The following is a 23251-nucleotide window of genomic DNA, read 5'->3' on the forward strand; positions in this document are numbered from 1 at the left end:
TAAGATATTTCTGTCCTGTTTCTCAGTTCAAGCCTGCTAACTACCATTTCACAACAATCACTTTTCAACAAAGTGACATAAGGCTATCTATTACATTTTTCCTTGCCCATTTCAAGGAGCTCAGGGCAGTGGACATTGTTCTTTCCTCTTGTTATCTTCATAAGAATCCTAGAAAGTAAAAACAGGTTGCTTACCTGTACCTGATGATCTTCGAGTGGCCATCTGTGCATTCACACCCATGGGATCTAGTGCGCACGTGCTGGATCGATCGGCATTGTAGCAAGCTCTTTTAACGGATTTTCGCGCTCAGACCTCGGGCATGTGCAGGAACCCCACCACGTATGCCCAGAGGGGAGGGCGCGGACATCCCGCCAGTTCCTTCAAACAGCTGCAAATCAACCCCTATTGAAAATGTAGAAGCTTTCAGCAGCGGGGAAGGAGGGCGGGTGGTGTGCCGGGACATACTGGGCTCCCCCAGTATGAGGGGAGCGGCCGGGACATACTGGGCTCCCCCTTTCCTAAAGAAGCGCAATATAGCATTTGCGCTCTTTTGTGCTGAACATACTGCATTTTGGAAATGTCTAGAGGCCTTTCCGTTAAATGAAAAGGTTAGTCCCAAATATTTGAAATTTTTAACTTGCTCTACCGGCACCCCATCCATTGACCATTTCATTTCTTTGTATTTTTTATGGAAACGCATAATTTTTGTCTTTGAGTAATTTACAATAAATAACTTTTTTTGGCATTGTGCACGAAATTTTTCCAGCGCCCTATTTAAACCTCCTCTAGTACGTGAGAGAAGCACAGTGTCATTTGCATACATTACTGCATGAAGCATATCGGTGCCGACGTGGATTGATGTTGGGAGCTTCCGATACTGTTGACAACGGGGAAGGATACGGAGAAGGCTCTGCATCCATTTGATGACTTAGGAGCTCTACCGTTTCTATGTCGGAGTAAGGACGCTCCATTTGGTGGACAGGGGAGTCCAAGACATGGATGGTCGGTATCGGTGGAGGAACTTGGGCCTCCGGTATCGATACAGTCGTTGGAGCGAGAGGCACTTTAGGGGCATCACCCAGTGCAGCCACCGCTACTTTTCCCTTCTTTGCCGCCTTAAGGGGTTTGGAAGAGCCCTTCTATGCGGACTTTTGCTCCTTGCTTGGCCTATACTTCTTTTTCACCGGCGTGGAAGCGGAGGATTGCGCCTTTGATACCGGAGGCTTCGGTGTCGGTTGGCCGATATTGGAGGCAGGCCTCGATGCTGGAGCCGTTGATGTCGATGGTTTCTCGGCATCCATCGCTGAGGAAGGATGTAGAGCCGATTCTTGCAGGGCCACTTTAAGGCGCGCAGCTCAGTTTTTTCGGGTCTGGTTTGAAAAGCGAGCACAGTGGCGACAGGATTCGGGTCGATGAGACTCTCCGAGAGAAAGTACGCAAAGGGTATGACAGTCAGGAGGAGCAAGTTTACTACCGCAACCCTTGCACCTATTAAAAAAGCCCCACTTCTTCTCCATAAAAACCAAAATGAAGAAGAAAGAAGGGGTGGGGTGGGGTAGCCCGAAGGCCCGACTGAGGTAAAGCGGCAACCTCCCCCTCAGCAGAAAACAAAAGGTTGTTTTAAAAAAGTTTTTTCAAAGGAACTGGCAGGATGTCCGCGCCCTCCCCTCTGGGCATGCGGAGTGGGGTTCCTGCACATGCCCGAGGTCTGAGCGCGAAAATCCGTTAAAAGAGCTTGCTACAATGCCGATCGATCCAGCACGTGCGCACTAGATCCCATGGGTGTGAAGCACAGAGACCACGTCGAAGATCGTCCTATTTGTGGGAGAATAACGAACACAAAATCAACCAGTGAGCTTCATGGCATAATGGTGTCCTAGTACAACATCATACTGGCTTGCTTGCGAAGCTGTGTTTTTGTCCAACCCTTCCACTTGAGTCAGCAGAACCAACAACTGAGCTCTACGTTTTCTTCTTCATTCCCAATGTCCACATTTTCCTTTTCCTTTGTTGTCCCCCCTCCCATCCATTGCATCTTACATCTGCTCTGAATGCTTTCCCCCATGTAAGATTGCTTGGGCAGCTTCAAGATGGCCATCAATCTTTGTGAAATTTATTTCCCAGTATTGTTTTACTTCCTCAGCATCTTCTCTAAGCACAACAATAAGACAGGTTCTTCCCTTGTTGTTTACAGATATACTTCAAGGTTCTGTCAGCAAAATGCCTGAGAACTCATACAAGCATATAAAAGCAAGGAAGATGGCCAGGTCTCTCTAGCCAGCCAACTCCCCCTTGGCCACCAGTCTTCCACAGAGCACAGTCTGGTAGCTGCTGCTGTCAACACTTCATTTAGGCAAAAGCAGAAGGCTAAATTTTCAGTTCTTAGGTGTGTATATATGTGATCCATTAATTTCCAACTATGCAAAATATGAACATCAGTAGGATGCCTGTACATCCCTAAGCACAACTTGGTTTCTATGGTGACAGCATATTCAAATGTGTATACTCCCTTATCCATAATATTTTTACTGCATTCCTGTGGTTCTCTTTTCTAACTTTCCCCCTCGGCTTCATTATTTTTGTAGAAAGCCAGAATCAAGGATTGCCAGAATGGTAAGGAGCCATGTGAACATGCAACTTACAACCTTCTCACCTAGCCCACTTAATATCTGTGTGTGATGTGCTATCAAGCCACCCAACGTATGGTGATCCTGTGAATTAATGACCTCCAAAACGTCCTTGCTCAGGTCTTGCAAACTGAGAGCCCTTGTGGCTTCCTTGATTGAGTCAATCCATCTCATGTCTTCATACTCCCCTGCTGCCCTCAGCTTTTCGTAGCATTATTGTCTTGTCCAGTGAGTCTTGCCTTCTCATGATGTGACCAAAGTACAATAGCCTCAGTTTGGTTATTTTAGCCTCTAGTGAGAGTTCAGGCTTGATTTGATCTAAAGTAAAGGTAAAGGTTCCCATGCTCGAAAGCCAGTCAAATCCGACTCTAAGGTTGCGGTGCTTATCTCCGTTTCAAAGCCAAAGAGCCAGTGCTGTCCGAAGACGTTTCCGTGGTCATGTGGCCAGCATGACTAAACATCAAGGCGCACGGATCTAGAACCTACTTGTCTTTTTGGCAGTCCACGGTATCCGTAAAACTCTCCTCCAACACCCTATTTCAGATGAATCAACTCTTCTTGTCAGCTTTTTTCATTGTTCAGTACTTAATACTTAATCTTGTATTCTCTGCCAAATATACGTATGTACACAATTTCTCTTCTACATGCTGAAATTCACTTGCACACAGTGACATCTGTAAAAGCCAATTAAAATTATCCTCCAATTCTAAAGCTTACAAAGATGATGAGTGAACATCTGTCCTTGAAGGCTGGATGAGACACAGACCTAGTAAGTATGGCCAAAGTATATGTGTGCAGAAGAAATTTATAGGGATAGCTGGAACAGTGCTGGATTTAAGGAGATTTTCCTTTAGGACTCCCCAAGGTCATGGGCCCAGGGCTATACTATGTATCTCCTTAAATCCAGCAACATTGGTTTTTAGAAGTAGAAAACATTACTACAGAGAATCTGTGTGTATTATATACAGTAGTATCTGGAGAAAGCAAGGCAAACATTCCTTCTGCTGCTTCAGAGTACAGAGTTTGTTTTGGCATTCTCTAATGGTGGATCTATGACTCTCCACTGTCAAACTGCCATACCCACATGCCCATAGATCTACCCACAAACATGGATTTCCTTGTTCTGGATTTATGAAATACTCTTCTTTAAAGGAAGGATTTAAAATCTAGAGGAACTTAAGTGTGTTACAATAAAACTTAGAAAAGAACTTTCTGAATGCACAAAGTATTTTCCACCCTAAAGCAATATCAGCTGGATTTTCTTGTTAAGTCTACAGCTAGCAGTACTGCTAGCCAGTGTTCCCTCTAAGCTGAGTTAGTGTGAGCTAGCTCACAGTTTTTTAGCCTCTGGCTCACACATGTTTGTCTTAGCTCAGGAAGGATGGGGCTCCAGAGCAAACTAATTTATGCAGCAGCCAAATCTCCTGCTCACAACTTTAATGCCAATAGCTCACAAAGTAGAATTTTTGCTCACAAGGCTCCATAGCTTAGAGGAAACACTGCTGCTAGCATAACATCTAGGGCTGCTAGCCTCCAGGCGGAGGCCTAGAATTCTCCCAGAGTGACAACTAATCTCCAAGCTACGGAGATTTGTTCTCCTGGAGAAAATGGCTGCTTTGGAGGGTGGACTCTGTGGCATTGTCCCCTGCTGAGGCCCCTTCCCTGCTTCCCCAAATCTACAGAAATTTCCCAGCCTGGATTTAGCAACTCTAACAGCATCACAGGATGTCTGAAACTTTACTGGGATGTGTTAATTAATGTTTCTCCACAATACCGAAGTGAAGAATATGGAAACTACAATGCATAATAAAATGATATAACTAATAAAGTGTTATTTGCAGGGTTATGGGCTTGAGCCCAGGCATGCAGCCACCGGGGGGGGCTCCTGGGGGGCAATACCCCTCCCAAACCTGCCCTGCCCCACCCCAAACCTGCCCAGACCCCCACAAACTGCCCTGACCTCCGCAACACACTAGAGACTTAACTGAGTCAGCAAGCCCCCTGCATCTCTCCACTAGTCTACACTCTCCACCCTCTGTTTTTGAATCGCCGGCTTCCTACTTCCTACTTGTCTGTAGCTGCCGCAATTGGACCATGTGTTTTTCCTCTGGAGGCCTAGAAGCTTAGAAGCCACTGGGAGGGTGAGTACTGGGCTGGATTTAAAGGGACCATCAAACCTTTTGTGGCTGGGTGCCCTTTGCTTATTATCAGGCAAGCCGTTTGCATTAAGAACTGCTCTTGCAGATTTTTTTTCTATTTTCCTTTTAATCCCCCCCCAGCTATTTTTAATGGCTTGTTTTCCATTCCCAGCCACTGTGTGAAAGCATCAGCATCCTTCTGTGGGGTAGGCAGCTTGGCAGGAGGGAGGGGCGGAGGGAGGTGACAGTGTGGATCCTGGCGTGTGGGGGGGAGCTGAGCCACTGGGCAGGCTCCCCGGAACCTTGCCGGGAGTGGGATGGTGGTTTTCCTTGGGGAGAATCTGCCTTCCCTGCTGGCGCTCTTCAAGAAGAAGGGTGAGTGAGGAGAGTGGGAAGGGCACCATTGCTCAGCCCCGGCTGAACTTTGCTGTCCCCGCCGACTCAGGGCTGACTGTGTATACCTGTGTGTGTGTCTCAGGTTGCATCTGGGCTTTGTGCATGTTGATTCAGGAGCTCCCAGTGACTTACCTCCCCAGCCTGCTCAGTCTTGCAACATACTGAGAGGACTGGGAGAGGGGAGCGCCACACTCATTCGCCTTTCCCTCATCCATGTTTTCTTTGCCTCATTGGGCCACTTCCGGGTTAGGGTGTTGTCACCAAGTCAGGTGCACACACCCCTGCCCCTGAAAACTTGCTTCTTATGGGGCTGCTTGGGCCTATGATTACAAGTAGGGTTGCCAGCTCCAGGTTGGGAAATACCTGGAGATTTTGGGGATGGAGCCTGAGGAGGGCTGGATTTGGGGCATAATGTTGTAGAGTCCACCTTCCAAAGTGGCCCTTTTCTCCAGGTGCCCCCTCATACCCTCCTGCCCAATCAGCTCTCTGACTGAGTCCCCACACCTTGGCTGGGATGGGCTCTTGTTGTGCTCTGCCTGAGAGTTCAAGCTGGCCAGCTAGGCTGCAGAGGTATGACTGACACAGCCATGCCTTTTGGCCAAACCTTCACTGGCCTGCTGTTGGGTCATGTCTCTGCCACTTTGGGATGTCCTGCTAGACCCCCCAAGGCTGCCCACTGCGTGGGCCTTGCTGCTATAAGTGGGGATATCAACTAGGACCGGGTGGGGTATCCTGCCTACTCCCAGACAATATATTTTTTTGAAATCCGTGGCATGTTATTGACTACTTTGGACTCCATTGAACTCAATAACTGAATGGATAAATTAACCACTAACCAGCAATGTCATCCTAAGCAGAATTATACCCTCCCAAATCCATTAAAGTTAGTGGCCTTAAAAGGTTGTAGGTCCACTTAAGACAGCTTTGCAAAATATTAAATAACTGAAGTAGGGATGAGGCTACCACTCAATGGTATAGCCCCTGCTTTTCATGCAGGTCCCAGGTTCAATTCCTGTAGTCTCCAGTAAAAGAAACGCAGGTGCTAGTACATGTTAGGAGTAGAGGTAAAGCAAGAATGCTCATTTAGTTGATCAAATTTCTATAATATGCAAATAGTTCCACATAAGAAGAAGAAGAGGAAGAAGAGATTGGATTTATACCCCGCCCTTCACTCAGAGTCTCAGAGCTTACAAACTCCCCCTCCCCACAACAGACACCCTGTGAGGTAGGTGGGGCTGAGAGAGCTCTTTCCAGAACTGTCCTTGAGAGAAAAGCTCTGCTAGAACTATGGCTTGCCCAAAGTCATCCAGCAGCTGCAAGTGGAGGAGTGGGGAATCAAACCCAGGTCTCCCAGATTAGAGTCTGTGCACTTAACCACTACACCAAACTGGCTGCATAGCTTTGCAGGTGTTGGAAATTTCAGTTCTAAAAAAAACCCCGCACCCTTTGCTTAAATAACAAAATGTGAGCCTTATCGAGAGTCCAATAATTCAGTAAGTGAGAGATTATGAACAAGATGATACATTTTTGCAATAGTCGTATCAGTTCTAATTTTTTAAGTTCTCCAATAGTGATTATGTTGAATGTTATATTTTCGGGTACTCCCTCTAAAATGTTTATTTATGTTGGGGGAAAAGCCCTTTGGTTTGCCATTTGGAGACTGCTCCTAAAGATCATCTTTAATCAACAAATCACTTTTGCTTTCATGTTTTGCACTTATCGTTCAGAAAAAAAACAGTGCACTCATATAGTCCTTTGGAAGCTTGCCTAGTCTGCTTACCTTTTATATCAGAGCAGACAAGATTGTAATCCTACTTGTATTTACACAAAATATACAAGCCCTCTATTGGTGATAGGAACACTTGGCAAATAGGAAGAGAAACAGAATTTAAAAAGGGGTGCGAGAACAAGAAAGAAAGGAAGGCGTCAAGATGTGAAGGAGGAGGGAATGGCTCTTGCATCTGCCTTGTGTGTGTGTCTGTGCACACACACACACAACACATGCATGGGTGAGATTGTTTCCAGGGCTCAGTGTTCAACAATTTGGTCATTAGGCAAAACCCCGGCTTGAATATAATTCCCTTTCCTATATGCTGTTTTTGTTGCCAAACGGAAGAAGAATTAACAGTAGCTGGAGCAACCAAGGGACAGAGTGAGAAGCCTGAAGAGTGGCCACTCCTCCCTCCCTTCCAAGTAGCAGTCCAGTTGATTACTTTAAATTGATTACTGATCTGCAGGTCTTTGTGAAACTGTTCACTTTGGCAAACTGCTTGTATCCCTACAGTGTATCCCGCAAAGCAATGAACGTCACATCAGTTTCAATCCTCAGAAAGGTATATGACTGTGTGGTTTCCAGGTTGTTCTAAAGGCAAATCCTTTCCTCCCAGTGGCATCTAGCTATTCATGAAGCAACATCTTAGATGTGGTCTTCAAATCAGGTTGACCAAAAATAATGCTAGAAGCAGCCTTCCAGCTGGACCAGGAAGAACTAAACCACTGTGGACACAGAAATACATGTCACAGGAGTCCTGCTTTATTCTGGCTTATATTTTTTCCACACTGTCTTAACCTTCTTGGAAGATAACTGATAATTTGATAATTGCTATCTTGTGATTCATTTCAGTTTCCTTAATTAAACTGGGACCAATGTGCTAATAACAAAAAAGTTACACCATGACATGAACCTTGGCAGGAACAAATGTATGGATTCCCTCATCTTTCAAAGATGATACCTCCTGTGACTTTTTAGGATCCATTTATCAAGACATTTTGCAAATTATTTACATGATTTACATTTTGCAAAATATCGTCCAAAGAGAACAGGCTCTGAAGGTCTTTCACTCAACTTACCTATTTTCCATAGCTTTTCGTTCCTCTTATAATTTGAAATAATGAAGTCATTTGAAATGGTAAAATACACTGAAAAATTCTGCATATAACTGTATAACAGCCTTCTTACCTATTTTTATTTTGTTTATTTGATCTTATGGAATTAAAAATCTCCAATATATTACACTGGATTTAATAAAATTTAACCACAGCTCAAAGAACACAGCTCTGGTGACCAGACAGTTTTTATTAGGCCAACATTTTGTTGGCAAAGAGATGCAAGTTTTCAGCCATTCTACAACTACTTTCTGTGGTAAATGTCTACAGTTTGGCTTTAAATATGCCACTACTTGGGCAAAATCTTGCTAAAGTTCAGCACTTTGATGCTCACTTATTTCAATGCGTCATAAACTTAAATCTTTCCCATTGATGTTAATGGGACACAAAGCTTAGTTTTGGCTGGATTATGTCCTTTCAATTTAAGAGAAGTGTTTTCTGTTATAATGTATCAGACTTTGAACTGGTTACCTACATAAGGGAAATAAGTGGCTTTTAAAAAAATCCATCTTCTTGAATTTCAAACATGTGACCAAGAATTATAAAGCAAACAGCCTTATGGTGTCTTTAAAGCCTAATCTACTTTTGAAATTGCCATCATTACTTAAGAAAAAAAATTAGCCCACATATTGGGAGAAACAAATACTGACAGATGCTTCTGTTAATCTTGAACTCTTGACCTAAAGGTGCAAGGCCAAATTGCTTTATGCTTCCTATGTCAGCTCCTATCTGCACTGTGCGCAAAATTACTTGTCCCAGATACTCAGTTAAAAATGTTAAGAATGCAAGTAACTGCAGCGCCCATGATTTTCTCAGGAAGAGTACTGTGCTGATAGTCAACTGTACCCACCAAACGTTTACCAGTGGGAAGCTAATTTTCTGTATGTGGCAGAGAGGAAGCCACATAAGGAACATGTTGTTAACAATTAATGATAATGAGCAGTTCTGAGCCCACTTCTACGTCTGGTGTCTCCTAATTTAAAAGTAGAGTGAGTTTTTAATCTAGTACACTCTGGGCTACAGACCCACCTACCACATCAGAAGATGGTGGCAAGAACTCCTGACCTGAGAGGAAATGAGAAAATTACAGCAACAATTACGGAAGCATATCCTCCTGTGGGTCATTTGAACATTGCCATCTACATGTATAAATCAGACCAAACTATTCATAGAATGTACCTGTCAGAACCATGTAGCTATGAAACATGTGGCTCTACTTAATCAAATATACAACTCTGTTGTTTGCAAAGCGGAGTGTTCCTCTAAGGCACCCTGTAGTCCAAGTTAGTCATTCACATTCTGAAGTGGGCAAGAACATTTAAATATTTATACAGTGTATTTTATTTATGTGCATATGCTGTTGGAGAGACTTTTTAACTGCACAAAGCAACTGACCTTTCTGAAGGCCATTTTGCAGTAGTTGCTACCCCACCAGCCCATGCGGAACGGGCCTCATCCAAAGCTCTCTTTTCTGTTTGCTTGTTTTCTGCTAAGCACATTGCTCAAAAATATGACAAAAAGCAGAAATTGGAGCTACAAAGACTCTTTTTTCACAGTGATATTTGAACCAGCTGTAAAGATTTAAATCACACTAGCTCTTGTTTTATGAACGTCCTTTTACAATAAGAAAGCCATGGAATGCCTTGAAAAAAGAAACTCTGATATGAAACAGATGTTTTATCTTTTCTAACATTAGTATTGTAGTTTTGTGATGGGTAATTAATGCACAGACTTCGTTTAGGCATTTGGACTGATAAGGAGAATGCTTTTTTTTTTTTTTGCAGGACAGGATAGCTTGAGATAGCTCAAGATGTTTTGAGTCCTTATTGCAGAAAGGAGAATCTGCACATGTTCAGACTCCTTTGAACTATCAATTTTCCATGTAATGAATGTAATGCAAAATGTTGCGAACACCTTTAGTGAGATAAAAAGGGGAAAGTAGGTAGGCATACCACAAATGGAATAAACAAATCAAAGTTGCTGATCACATATTACTGATCTATTATATTAAATTTAAGTGCTGTGTATTACAACAATTCACTGGGTCAGATTCTGATCTTACTTATAAAGGTTTAAATTAATTAAAATGGTTTATTAAACCCAGATTCCCTTCGAAATCATGTTGCACATGATAGCAAGACAATTTCTAGTAGGCTTTCCTGCCAAAATATATCCTTTATTATTAGTAAAAAATCAATAATAAAATGATTTAGACTAGACTTCTTGAAGCTATTGCCAAGCCTCCTTCAGAAGTTCAGAACTGTACAGGATGTCAACTGTCTGCTACCTTGGGAGAGGAAAGCCCACCAGCATAAATGCTGACCATTCTGCCATCGATTACTCTATGTATCTATTTGCATCTGACCATTGTTTAGATATTTTCAGCCATGACAGAGTGGACAGCCACTTTGACAAATCGCTCCTATCCCTGTCCCTTCCCCCAAGTCAGTTATCTATACTTTCCTGACTTTTAAAAACTTGAATTAAAAAAAAGAAAAGAATCGGCTTGTTTTTCCCCCATTCATGTCCTGCTATTTACCCTACCTGTTGCCAAGCTTGGATTGCTTTGTGGAGTGAGTGAATGGCATGTTGACCAAAGCTGACAAATATGGGCTCCACCATCACATTGCAGTCCAGTAAGTTTTCCACTGAATTGTCAGAAACAGCGATCTGCCCAAACATCCCAAAGGGCTTCATGATAGCCTGCATCGTTACATTTCGATACTCCAAAAGTTTGCAGTCAATTGTGGTGGAGAACTGGATCTCTTTGAAGACTGAGCCGTCACTCCACTGCCGTAGATAGATATGTGGTTCTTTGAATGAGATTATCAAGTGTTCCAGCTCATTGGGCACATTTTTATCAGAGATGAATGGATGAAGAAACTTTGGTGCCACTGAAACAAAGAATAAAAACCAACCAATATATCTCAAAATGTATTTTCAGTACTGAACAAGTGCCACTACATACTACTGACAGACCACTACTACAGTGGTGGTGACATTGACAGCTGCAGATTAATTACCGCCAACACCAAACACCACAACAAATATAGTTAATCAAAATTAGCCAAGTAGCTCTTACTATATATTAGAGCTACCAAAAGATGCTAGAAAGTAAAAATCAGAACTTACGTTAGAGCTGAGGGAGAAACAACCAGTGCCTGTAGATGAGCATTCTCTAGAAAATTCATTTTTAATATGGATAGGGTGATCACCAATGTTCCCTCTAAGCTATGGAGTCTTGTGAGCAAAAATTCTACTTTGTGAGCTACTGGCATTAAAGTTGTGAGCGAGTGATTCAGCTACTGCGTAAATTAGTTTGCTCTGGAGCCATCCTTCCTGAGCTAAGAGAAAAATCTGTGAGCTGGAGGCTAAAAAACTGTGAGCTAGCTCACACTAACTCAGCTTAGAGGGAACACTGGTGATCACCACTAAGTATTATTTATTATTTTTATTTATCATATGGCAACAACTATGTAAATGCATGGGGAAACTGAGCAGCAAAACTGTTTAAAAATGTATGCAATTTTCGAGAGGGAGGGAGGGAGGGAGGGAGAGAGAGAGAGAGAGAGAGAGAGAGAGAGAGAGAGAGAGAGAGAGAGAGAGAGAGAGAAGGCGGCAAGATCCAAGACTACTCCAGAACAGTTATCAGTAAGTGGAATCATTCTGTATACAAAAATGTATTTTACAGAACAGGTACTCAGATTATTCTCAATTTGTAGAAAATCGTATCCCTAGAAAGACCAGGTATTATCCAACTTCGACTCAAGTCTTTCAGAGCCACAGTTCTGGATACTTAATTGCCCCACTGCACATAAACCAGCAAAGAAAACATTTATAATTAATAGCAGCTTAAGCAAAATTCTTTTATAGAAAGAATATTATATATGCTACCACAGCTGTGTTTGGTTCAAGCTGCTTTTGCTTTTATCATAGCTTTCTCATTTGAAACTTGAAAATATGGAAGTGGATGCATTAGCTGTTATGAGAGGAGCTAAAGAAGGCATGGTATTTTCAAAACTGTATTAAATTTTAGACAAATTTGTCATTAATCATATTTAATTGTTAGTAGAAAAATATTACATCACTTCAGTGAAAAAGTACTGTCTTTGAAAAAGTTCTGTCTGTAAGAAGTGCTTAGATATTTGTTCATCTTTCCTGGAAAGCATTATTTGAAATCACACAATCTAACCGTTTTTGGAAATAAATTTGACATTCATGCAATGGCACAGACTACTGAACAAAAACAGATGGATTTTTCTTCTCTTTGGAATAACAACTAAGGTCACTATGCTTACAGTTTCCTTTAGAATCTGTCTCTGAAGAAAATGCAAAAACCTTCGGAAGCAGGAGTTATATTAGAAAATTTAAAGAGCCGAATTTGCTCGGGTAGCCTAGAACATAGGGAAGAGGCACTTGTGGCCTCTAGTATGAAAATGCAACACCTTCTGCAGTTAGTGAGTCTTGCCAGAAACAAATAGCTGGACTGATTAGCCAAGCACATGATCTTTCCTATGCATTCTTGCTACCGATAAGTAGGTGTAAGTTATCTGAGCATATGGTTCCATGAACCAAGAAACTGCAAATGTAAAGCAGGTGGTGGTGATGAAGAGCAAATGCAAAAACTATGTATACAATCGTATTCTTGAGAAGTGTAAGATACATACCTGTTCCTAGCTGATCAAGATGGTGGCAAAGGTGAAGTTCCAAATGTGCGAACTGGACTGAAACCCCGAGGGCAGGTACAAACCAAGGGGTAAAGCACGAGTCTACCCTGGTGCAGGCTGCTAATGCAGTAGGAGTTACGAGCTGATCGCACACACTTTGAGAGCCTGATTCACTTTCAGAGCTGCAGGGGGGAAATGCAGTGGCAGCGTTACTTCTATGTATCCAGACTTTTTCACAGGATTTGACCATTTGCTATTATAGGACCCTTGCTACGGGCATAAGCATCGAGCAAAACACCATTACTTTGTTTAACAAAAACAAATGGTGCCCATATTTCCTCTAGGCAGAGTTTGTGGAGCAGTTATTACAACTTGCTGAGCTCTTTATATCTGAGGAGAGTGAATTCTGTTGGTTTCAAAAACATTCGCATGTTTCAACTAGACTGAACATAGAGAAAAATCAACTGTGCATATTAAAAACTTTCTATCAGCTGCAGGGTAAGAAATGACTAATCTTTTGAAAAAGATAATACAGAATTTTTTAAAAAAGTGAAATAATCAAGTTCACAATTTAAGTGAAAGAAAATAGACACTTTCCCCAGAAATATACCCCGTTTTATAATTGTACCTATACTGGACTGTTCTGCATAGTCATTAATTTAGAAAGATTTCTTACCCAGCTTTGATAAAATAGAAATTTTTAAGAAATCTAAAGCTGCAACTTCCCATCAGTATGCTACCTGGTCTCTCAGTAAAAATCCTCGCACCATTCAGTTCTTAAAATAATTATGTGGCAATCACTTTAATAGATCTCTGCAGAGGTTATCAACTAACACCATGCACTGTGTGTATGCATACTTCTAATTTAAGACAATTCTTCCTGCTTCTTTTTTTGCTGTGGAGTTTATAACTGTGACTTTAAAAAAAAGGACCTCCCTTTTTCATAAATATATTTACAGCCCATTTTCAAAGCGGTGGAGGCCCCCCCCCCCCCGACAGCCAGGTAGTACCATACAAGGGCAATCATGAAATAATGGCAAAAAGAAGGTATAGGGGTCACTGACAGCTATGGTACGTGGACATCTCAGCAGTATTGGATTCCCAGGGGCTATACAAGCAGGTACAAACTCGAATTTCCCTTAGCAGAGGTTGTATATTCAAGGTGCAGAGTCAAGTGTGCTAAGCACAGGATACTTTGTTTGTCTTTGGCCACAAAAAGGCAAAGGAAAATCAGCAACTGCTAGCAACCAGCAGTAAATGCTTACCACTGTGTTTAACAGCTTTGGGGGCTAAGAAGGGAGGAGATAGGTCTTTCAACGGAATGACCAGGGCAGATCTCCCCACGCAGATTAATCACTTTGTGCTGAGCAAGAACAAATCAGAAACATCCTCTAGTTTAAAATAGACCAATGGATAGCAGCAAGGAAACTTTTCATGAAAAAGATTAGGAAAGAGAACAACATAATATGGTGGGAAGAGAAATAGGGGGAAAAATAGCACCTCTTGAATTTCATAATGGATCATTAGCTAAAGAGGCAACATGCAAAGACACATAAATCATACCTATCGCTAAACTCATGGGTTTCTTGGTCTGAGAATCTGTCTGGCCACACAGCTAAGTTAATGTATAGAAATGCAGTGCAATTTCTTAATGTTTGTAAGCATCTTCCAAGTTATATTATTCTTTGGTACACTGAAAGAAAATACTGACACTTTTTAAATATTTTATGTAACACTAAATATTTTTCGTATCATAGGATCCCACATAAGAAGTTTAGTTCATCAGGATTGCCATTGACAAGACTTTTACAGAAAATACTTTTTAGGAAATATTAGATACAGTTAACAGCCCCAAATGAACATATAACAAAAATTCTGACTGCAGTTCTAAATGCTTTGATGAAAAAAATTCTCCTGAATTCCATAAGCTTTCTGCTTAATTCCCAGAGAGTTCACATTTCTATGGTACTAAGCTGACCATTGAGGTAATTTTGTGACGGTCCCACATTCAAAGGAATTAACCTTGTCTAAAACACTTAACTTCTGAATGATGAAAATGCATTCCTTCACAATTAACATCAAGAAATAATTTCAACCTGATATGATTAATGGAAACCAGATGTTCAAGATTTTTGTATTGATTTGTTATCCATTTTCTGTTTCCAGCCTCTCCCTGAATTATATAACTTCTGAGGCATGTAAGTGGCTATTAAAACATGCAAACGCACACAACCAAGTTATTCACAAAGTCCAGTCTCCGGACACATCAGCTGTTTTTGAGGTGCGTGTTTCTGTGTGCACTTTTAACGTCACTGCATCCCCACCATGTATGCAATCTCTCTCTTTCTACATGAACACATGCTAGAGTTCCAATACCTTCAAAACTAACCAACCATGTTTGTGTCAGTCAGATCAATTAGGTAACTACACAACACTTTGTAGTGGTTACTGGGCTTCTGGAAGAAAAGGATACAGGACTTCTTTTCTGTGTCTGTGGTCACACCACATTGTCACTACACTGGACAGGAGCTGATCAGGCACAATTAAATCATAGTGCATTTCCCTGCAATACAAGTGACTGGACTAGATTTTATGTCTACACACTCAAGTGGCAAACTGGAGCACTTTGTTGTTTGTGACAGATCCCTGCCCAGCAAAATACATGCACTGGATAAGTTACAGATACCTTCCCAAAGTGCTTTGGTGATCTTCCTCTGTGAATTAACACCTGAATGATCTGTGCCTTTGAAGCAATAGTAGCACTGATTACCTTTGATCATCTCCTGAGTTCTGGTTGCTGTTCAGGACAATCCTCCAAAGATCTGAGGCTACAAGCTCTTTCTGGTCAGTCATTAAGTCAATACTAGGCAGTGGCAGTTCACAGACTTTGCTTTCTGATAGGCTGAATTCTCTGAATGCTACAAACGACTTCTGGAGCTCATCCCAGTATTCCAAGCTGCAAGGAATCTGTAAAATTAGCAAGCAAAATTTTAATTGCCCAGCATTTCTAAACAAATATAAAATCATGTGCATAATGCACTTTAGAGCTGCTAGAATTCTGGATTTTTTAAAATGGGAAATAGTTGATCTTTTGATTTGTTGCCATCTTTCAAGTTTTAATATATTTCTTTTAAAGGTTAAATATTAATCAAGTTGACTTTAATAGGATTTTCTATTCATTTCAGTGTGGTCAAGATATATCTTCAGTTATTACTACAAATGTCAACAAGCACCCTAACATTATACAAAAATATCATGAATATGTATATTAATTAGTCAAAAACTTCATGGGATGTGGCTACACCACTGCATCAAAAGCCATTTTCTAAACACTTTAAGTAAGCGACTAAAGCTTTCTATATAGTAAGTGCATGTGAAAATAAAAGTTAAAGAAGTATACACGAATTGTATCGCTTTCATTATGTTTTATATGATCTGAAAGATCTGCACTGCTGCTCATCTGTTTCTGGGCACCATTCAAGGTGCTGGTTGTTATCCTTGCCCTAAGGAGCTTGGGACTAGGGTACCTGAAAGACTGCTTCTTCCCATACTTCACCAACTAAGATCCTCCTCCAGAGGTGAGGCACTTGGTGACCAGACAGGGCATTTCAGTGGCAGCACCTCACCTGTCGAATACCCTTTCCCTTGAGGCTCACTTGATGCCTAGACTACTTACCTTTAGGTGCCAGGCCAAAACGTATCTATCTACACTTTCAATAAAGAGGTTGTTGTGTATGCTGGCCGCCACCGGGGGCCAGCGAACTACCTGAGCTTGAATCTAGAGGACAATAGGGACTAGGCTCCTAGTCCCTCCATCAGGGAACCAATGGGCACCGTGGCGGGAAATTCAAACCCACCAACGGGGTCCAGGGGTGTGTCCCTGTATATAGTTGGCCTGCCGGCCGTTAGTCTTCATTCTTGTTGTGTACCTAATAAAGCGTGCTATGCACTACGTCCGTGTCTGTCATCTATCCATGCGGCAACCCACTACATAACAGAGGTTTATTTATTTATAGTTTAATAGTCTTTTTTAGAATCCTGAAGATTCTTCTTAAGGGCCACGGTGGCTTAGAGGTTAAGCCGCTGTGCTGCAGACTGGAAGGTCTGTAGTTCAGCAGTTCGAGATCCTAGTGCTGCATGACTGAGTGAGCTCCCGTCTCTGGTCCCAGCTCCTACCAACCTAGCAGTTCAAAAGCAAGAAACTGCAAGTAGATAAATAGGTACTGCTTTGGTGGGGTAACAGCGTTCTGTGTGCCTCGGCGTTTAGTCATGCCGGCCACATGATCACAGAGAAGTCTTCGGACAGCGCTGGCTCTTCAGCTTGGAAACAGAGATGAGCATTGCCCCCTAGAGTCAGATTCGACTAGCTTTTGAGCAAGAGAAACCTTTACCTTTACCTAAGATTCTTTTTATGCTGTTCCATGTTTTGTGTTGTTTTGTCCTCCGGCTGTGCTTTTGAATGCTCGGTGTTAATAAATTCCATGTTTTATATTATAAGTAGGCCGAATGGCCCCATACCTATCTGATATACAAGCACCACAACAGCGCAGAGCATTTGCACTACCATCAGCAATCTTGCATGGGAGATAATAATATAGCATATATGACTAGACTTTGCCATTGTAACTCTGGATGCATCGAGACAGTTTCACATATCTGTTTGCATTGCCAATTTTATGTAGATACACATTTTAGATATTTAAACCCTGTTTTAGCCAACATGACGGACTTTCCTGATGCTTTAAAAGTGCACTGTCTTCTGAATGACTCTGCTACTGAAATATCAGTGAAGGGAGCCATGTTTTTACAATCAGCTATAAAGCTACGTCAGGAAAAACTATCAAAATGAGCAACCCTTTGTAACAAATTGTTTTATGTAACACTGTGCAATATTATGTAGTTTGCAAAATACTTGGTTTTATATGTATGGTTTTATATGCTTTTATATGTATATTTTTTAATAGTAATCCTCTTTTCAAGTATTCTTTTATGCCAATAAAGGCTAACTGACTGACTGACTGATATTATAAGTAGGACTGCCAGTTCTGAGTTGGGAAATACCTGGAGATTTTATGGGTGGAGCCTGAGGAGGGTGGGGTTTAGGGAAGAGAGGGACTTCCATGGGGTAGAAAGCCACAGATTCCACCTTGCAAAGCTGCTATTTCCTCCAGGTGAACTAATATCTCTGATGCCCGAAGACCATTTGTAACAGAGGGAGATCTCCAGCCATTACCTGAAGCTGGCCATGCTGATTGTAAGCCACCTAGGGCAGGTTCTTTAAAGAGGTGGCACAGATATTTTCCAAATAAATATATGAAGAAATATCCCTAGTGTGCAGCCGTTAGAGATCAGTAACTATTACAGTGAATGGATAAATAATCCCCTTGGACATATTTCAGGCAGGGTGCCTGGAACCCCCAGGAGACTTTGGGCTGTAGAATATGGGGGGAAAGATATCATTGACATGTTGTCACTTTTGGCTAAATCCCAGTAATGATGTAACACTCCATGGTAAAGCCTTGATCTCTATGGTAAAACACTGACATCTCCCCCCAACATTTCGTCTCTATGCTCATTCGAGCAGTAACAGGGGTCAGGCGGAGACCGTGGCGGAGATCACCCACTATAGCAAGAAAGGCGGCAAACCTTAATAATACCTCTCATACTGTAAAATAGAAACCGCATTTTCATAAAAACCTTCAGTAGTTATACTGAAAGTGAAGGCCAAGCAAGGGGGAAAGTCCTATTGCAGTTCATGGAGCATACAGTGGCACAGAGGTTTTGTGAACTGGATTGCCCCATGATTTAAACTGCATGTTTTGAAATATGTGGCTTTATTTATTCTTGGGGGCAGGTGGGGGTTATTACTAATCTTTGTAAATTTAAGGGAGACTATCATTTTGCACAGTAGCAGCTGCCAAAAATAATAGCTCAAAACTTAGATATCAAGTGTATACCACAAAATGACTCATGGGCAGGGGAAGTGAGGATATTAGTTGTGCTAGAAAGAGTCTCAAGAGTAAAATCAAACTGTAGTCTTGGAAAAAAGATTGATACTCAACCAAAATTTCAAATAATCCTTACTACTGGGGATACAGGTCCTACCACCTTCACAGTACATGCAAGGAACATGCATAGGCATAGGGTTCGTTTTTTAAAAAAATCATAAGTCACAACAAAGCATGTCTCAGCTTTTGCACATTTGTGCTGATTGAGATATAAACAGGCTCAAGCTGAGCACAGCTAGCCAAGGTGGAGCAATGATAGTGGGAATTTGGTCTTTCACTGCCCAAGAGGGACCAAGCTGCAGAGGCTGCAGTGAACGAAGAGCAACAGGCTCGACAGAGTTGAGATCCAGCAAGCCTGGGTGTCCTCCTGAGCATACTGACTCGGTCCTGCTCACTGGGATGCCAGTTCCAAGGGTTCTAAGAACACACCTATTCTCTCTATGCCTGATTTGCCGGCTTCACTGCCAGGCCAGTTAATGAGGTTTTCTGGCTAGTACAATCCATAGCCTAATGCCTCACAAGCTAGGTTCTGGCTCCATTCATTTATAGAGGTGACACCTTAGAGCCCAGAGCTGAATCCACACTATGGTAGAGGTGGACATACATTACTATTTCACCACACATCTGCACCCAGTGCTTAGTAAAACAACAACAAAATAATCAAATTCTTGGTGCTTTGTCATGAATGCCTGTTGCAAAAATGTGGAGCAAAAAACAAAAACATTTCATGGAGTCCTACTGAAAGCCATTATGGTGAAGTAGTAAGTGTCAGACTAGGGTCTGGGACACCCAGGTTCAAATCCTCACTCTGCCATGGAAGCTTGCTGGGTCACCTTGGCCAGTCACATACTTTTAGACTAACCTACCTCACAGGATGGTTTGTAAGGATAAAATGGGGGAGAGGAGAATGATCTAGGATGCTTTAGGTCCCCACTGGGGAGAAAAGTGGGGCGTATCAATGAAGTAAATAAATATGTATATTTCAGGTCAAGAAAGTGGTGTGTGTGCGTGGGGTAGGAATTACCTCTCCTCTTGTGCTGTGATCCTGATTGAAATTGGGAACCCACACAACTGATTTTCCCCTCAGAAAAAGCAACACCACTGAGGGCTCTCTTCACAGTACTTTTAGCATCTTGTATAAAGCTGCATTTAGGTTCCTCATAGAAATATAATACTTTTGAGCAACTACTTGGTGGCAACTACTCCTACAGCAGCCTACATATCACCATCTGCTGAAACCTGAATGTATTTTTGTTCTGAATAAGACATGGACACCATTGAACAACAACTAAACACCACTTGTGTAAATCAGTGGAGATTCAAAAGGACAGTAAGCACAAACACGAAAGGCAAATCTTAACATACCACACCATCAGTGATCAACTTGTAAAATGAGGTGCCTGTGACTGCATGGAATTTGGGCCTCTAATCTGAAAGCTTCACTCTCTAACCCTTAATGTGCACACTGGAAGTTCAGTGGGGGAAAGAGACTCATGTCTAATGCACTGCAAACAAACATTCCACATCCTGATGTTAAATTTCTGAAACAAGTTCTGGATCCTAACAGAGATGCTCAGCCAAAGATGAAAGGATCTTGATCACCAGATACTTTGTCAGTAGGAGATGGAAAGGATGGAACTTGGCCTCTTGTACACGGACAAAAGGTATGCAGAATCCTGAGACATCACGTTAAGTGAAGGCGGGAAAGAAACGTGACTCAGGGATCCAACAGCAAGCCTGTTATTGCCCCCAGAGTCTGACTGGACAGCAGAATTCACAGCCTCTGTGAGGAGGCCATTAACTTTAATGTTTTCGTTTATCCTGTGTGGGGTTGTTGTTTTTTTGCTTGCTTGTTTTGTTTTTATTAACTCCTAGCATGGACTAGGGTAGGGTAACATGATTGATCCAAATTAAAGGAACAGATTTATCATGCAAATCACCAGCATAGGTTGTGAGCCACAGTGCATTAAGATACGTCCAAACAGGAGCAGTATAAAGTTTATAGTGACCTGTTGATTCATGAACTAATGGGAAAGTGCAGTATAGAAAAAAACTGCATCCCATCTGGGTTCATTTTAGAGCATTAATACTTTGCACTGGTTAAAATAAGAGTAAGTGCTATTTGACCTGGAGGCTAACAGGAACAATATAGATGACCCATGGAATCAAGCATATAATCATTAAGGGATTGTAGCAGAGGATGGAACAAGAGCCATTAGTTATAGTTTGCACGTCAGACACTTTGTCTATTGGGACAGCTGTTTTGAGAAGAAAAAACATATGCTATCCTTTAAAAAGAGCAGTAAGGAGTCTATCCTACTCCTTAACCTGGACTCAAAAAGTCTTATAACATCTTAACACTTTTTTCTTTCTTTTTTTTTCTGTTTTAATCCTCACTAGAGCCCTGCAAGGTAGGGCAGCATGAGAAGCTGTGAAGGTGCAAGGTCAGCAAGTTGTAACACAATTTGATATCTGAACCTGGTCTCCTAGAGCCAGACCAAAACTGAATCTGCATATGACACTGGGTCTTGCTGTGAATGATGTCACATAAGAGTGACTCAAGTGGGGTTACCAATGTTAACTAAAACAGTGGCAGCTAAGGAGTCCCCCAAATCATTGATGGTTCCGAAGGATACCATGGAACCGAGAGGAGTGGCAAACTACTTAGGCTTGCCCCCAAAAGCATACTTGCCGATTAATTCTGAGTTCCCCATGAAGATGGCAACAGTAAGCCTTGCCTGTGCTAGAAACAACACCTGTGTTGAAAAGTCCCTTAGGGTTAAGTGTCAGTGCTGAGAGACTGCAGCAAGGTGGCGGATTGAGGCTGCTGTGTCACTGTGTCAGTCTTTAAAACTAAATCTTAGGAACAGGGCTTGGAGTTTTGCAGAGAACTGGTTCTGACCCTGGAATCCAGGCAGTCCCAATAGAGTGAGTGGTAAAATAAAGCACAGCAGGACTTAAGCATAAGTAGTCTGTTGTCTCAGGACATGGCTAAAAAGAAGGGGAAACTCCACCCATTTCAGCCACTCTTCAAAACTACAGGAGCTGAAGAGGTCCAAACAACCCCAACTAAAGGGCACAATACCGTTCTGACACATAATACTTTTCACAAAGAGGCACAGAGAATTGCAAAGCTGTGTGAACCCATGCTTCCACAGATTCCACTATGGAACTCAGGACAGCCAGGGAAAGATTTCTTCAGTCAGGTACAGCAAAACTTTAAAAATGGGCCTTCATCAAGCCCCACTTCCAAGCTTCTGGTAAGAACTGACAGAAAGGCAGAGAAGAGGAAGGCTTCCTTCAGACAGGCAGCCTCTGCTAGGCCATGCCTCCAGGCTTCTTCACTGGAAGCGATGGGAGGGGCCAGGGGGTCTTTCAGTCAAGCAGCCTCTGCCAGGCCACGCCTCCCAGACTCTTTTTCTCTCTTGGCACCGAGAGAAGGGGGGGAGGGCTTCGACATCACAGGCATAGGGGCCATAGACCCCATGAGGAATGACTAAGCAGAAATACCTCATGTTTATTCTGCTTAGACGTTGATGGGATTGTGACTTCAAGGCGCACAGTCAAAGCACATTAAAACAGCCAGTTATTCTCAGGCTCTGCCTACCACACCTCACCAGGGAGGGGGGATATGCCTTCATCCAGGATGCTGGCACATCTCTGAAGAGGACCATAGAGTCCATGCTCTTTTATCAGCACACTTCACTAGGGAGGGGGAAGCCTTTGAAGAGAGCTCTGCTGTGTGAACCCCTAGGCAGGCCAAGGCACAGAGAATGGCTGTTTATCAGCACCATTTTTAGTCATAATGACACAGTGGAAAACCAGAAAACATTTCTTCTTTAGCTGTATTTTGCTGTTCACTAGAATGAAAACTGCTGAAAGAGAAAAAAGTCTTATCAGTCTCAAAACTGAAGTGAGGAAGAACACGGAGAACAGCAGTGGAGAACATCTCTCCATGGTGGCAAAAAGAGAACTGAGGGAGTAGTGCCCCTCCTGGTCATGTGAGCGTTTTGGCGGGAAAGCACCAGAGGGAGGAGGGGCGCTCCTAGTCTATTAGAAAGCTTGAAAATCTTTGCCATGGCAGGCCTGTGACTGTCCAGTCCCCATGTGTGCCTGCACAGAAGCCACACTGATGAACTAGCAGTTCTGCGTAATTCCCACCACAGCTACTATGCTGCATTACACTTTGTCTAGGAACATCCCCTGCTTGCTTTTAACAGGTCAGAAGGGGTTGCTGAAGAAGCCTCTGCAAACTTCTTTCAAAAGGAAGTTGGGTATTTTGCCAGACTTAGAAATAATTTTTATGTTTTGAATTACAAGATTTCCTAATGAAAGTATTTTGTGGATTTGAACCTCTGTTCCAGTCTACATGTTGAAATACTCTGTTGTGTTATATATTTTCAGTGTATATTTTGGTTTGATGTGGGAAAAGAAGACAACATATGCTTAGTGAACAGACTGAAAGTATCAAGACCCTTTTCAAAGGGTGGCAGCTTAGGAGTACATTTCTTGGAGAATTAAAAAAATTA

The 23251-nt window shown here is 42.2% G+C and overlaps 1 protein-coding gene across 1 annotated transcript in view; it reads right to left on the bottom strand.

The window, feature by feature from the left end:
- The window catches only part of VPS13B (vacuolar protein sorting 13 homolog B (yeast)), a 512836-nt gene that overhangs the window by 66170 nt on the left and 423415 nt on the right, over positions 1 to 23251 (bottom strand). The window contains exons 40-42 of the mRNA XM_015405853.1: positions 15485 to 15681; positions 12715 to 12896; positions 10592 to 10941 (exon numbers count right to left, since the gene is read on the bottom strand). Of these exons, the coding sequence (XP_015261339.1) occupies positions 10592 to 10941; positions 12715 to 12896; positions 15485 to 15681 (729 nt within the window). The remainder of the gene's footprint in view (positions 1 to 10591; positions 10942 to 12714; positions 12897 to 15484; positions 15682 to 23251) is intronic.

Source organism: Gekko japonicus, unplaced genomic scaffold (assembly GCF_001447785.1).
Source record: "Gekko japonicus isolate JY-2015 unplaced genomic scaffold, Gekko_japonicus_V1.1 scaffold232, whole genome shotgun sequence".
Taxonomy (NCBI): domain Eukaryota; kingdom Metazoa; phylum Chordata; class Lepidosauria; order Squamata; family Gekkonidae; genus Gekko; species Gekko japonicus.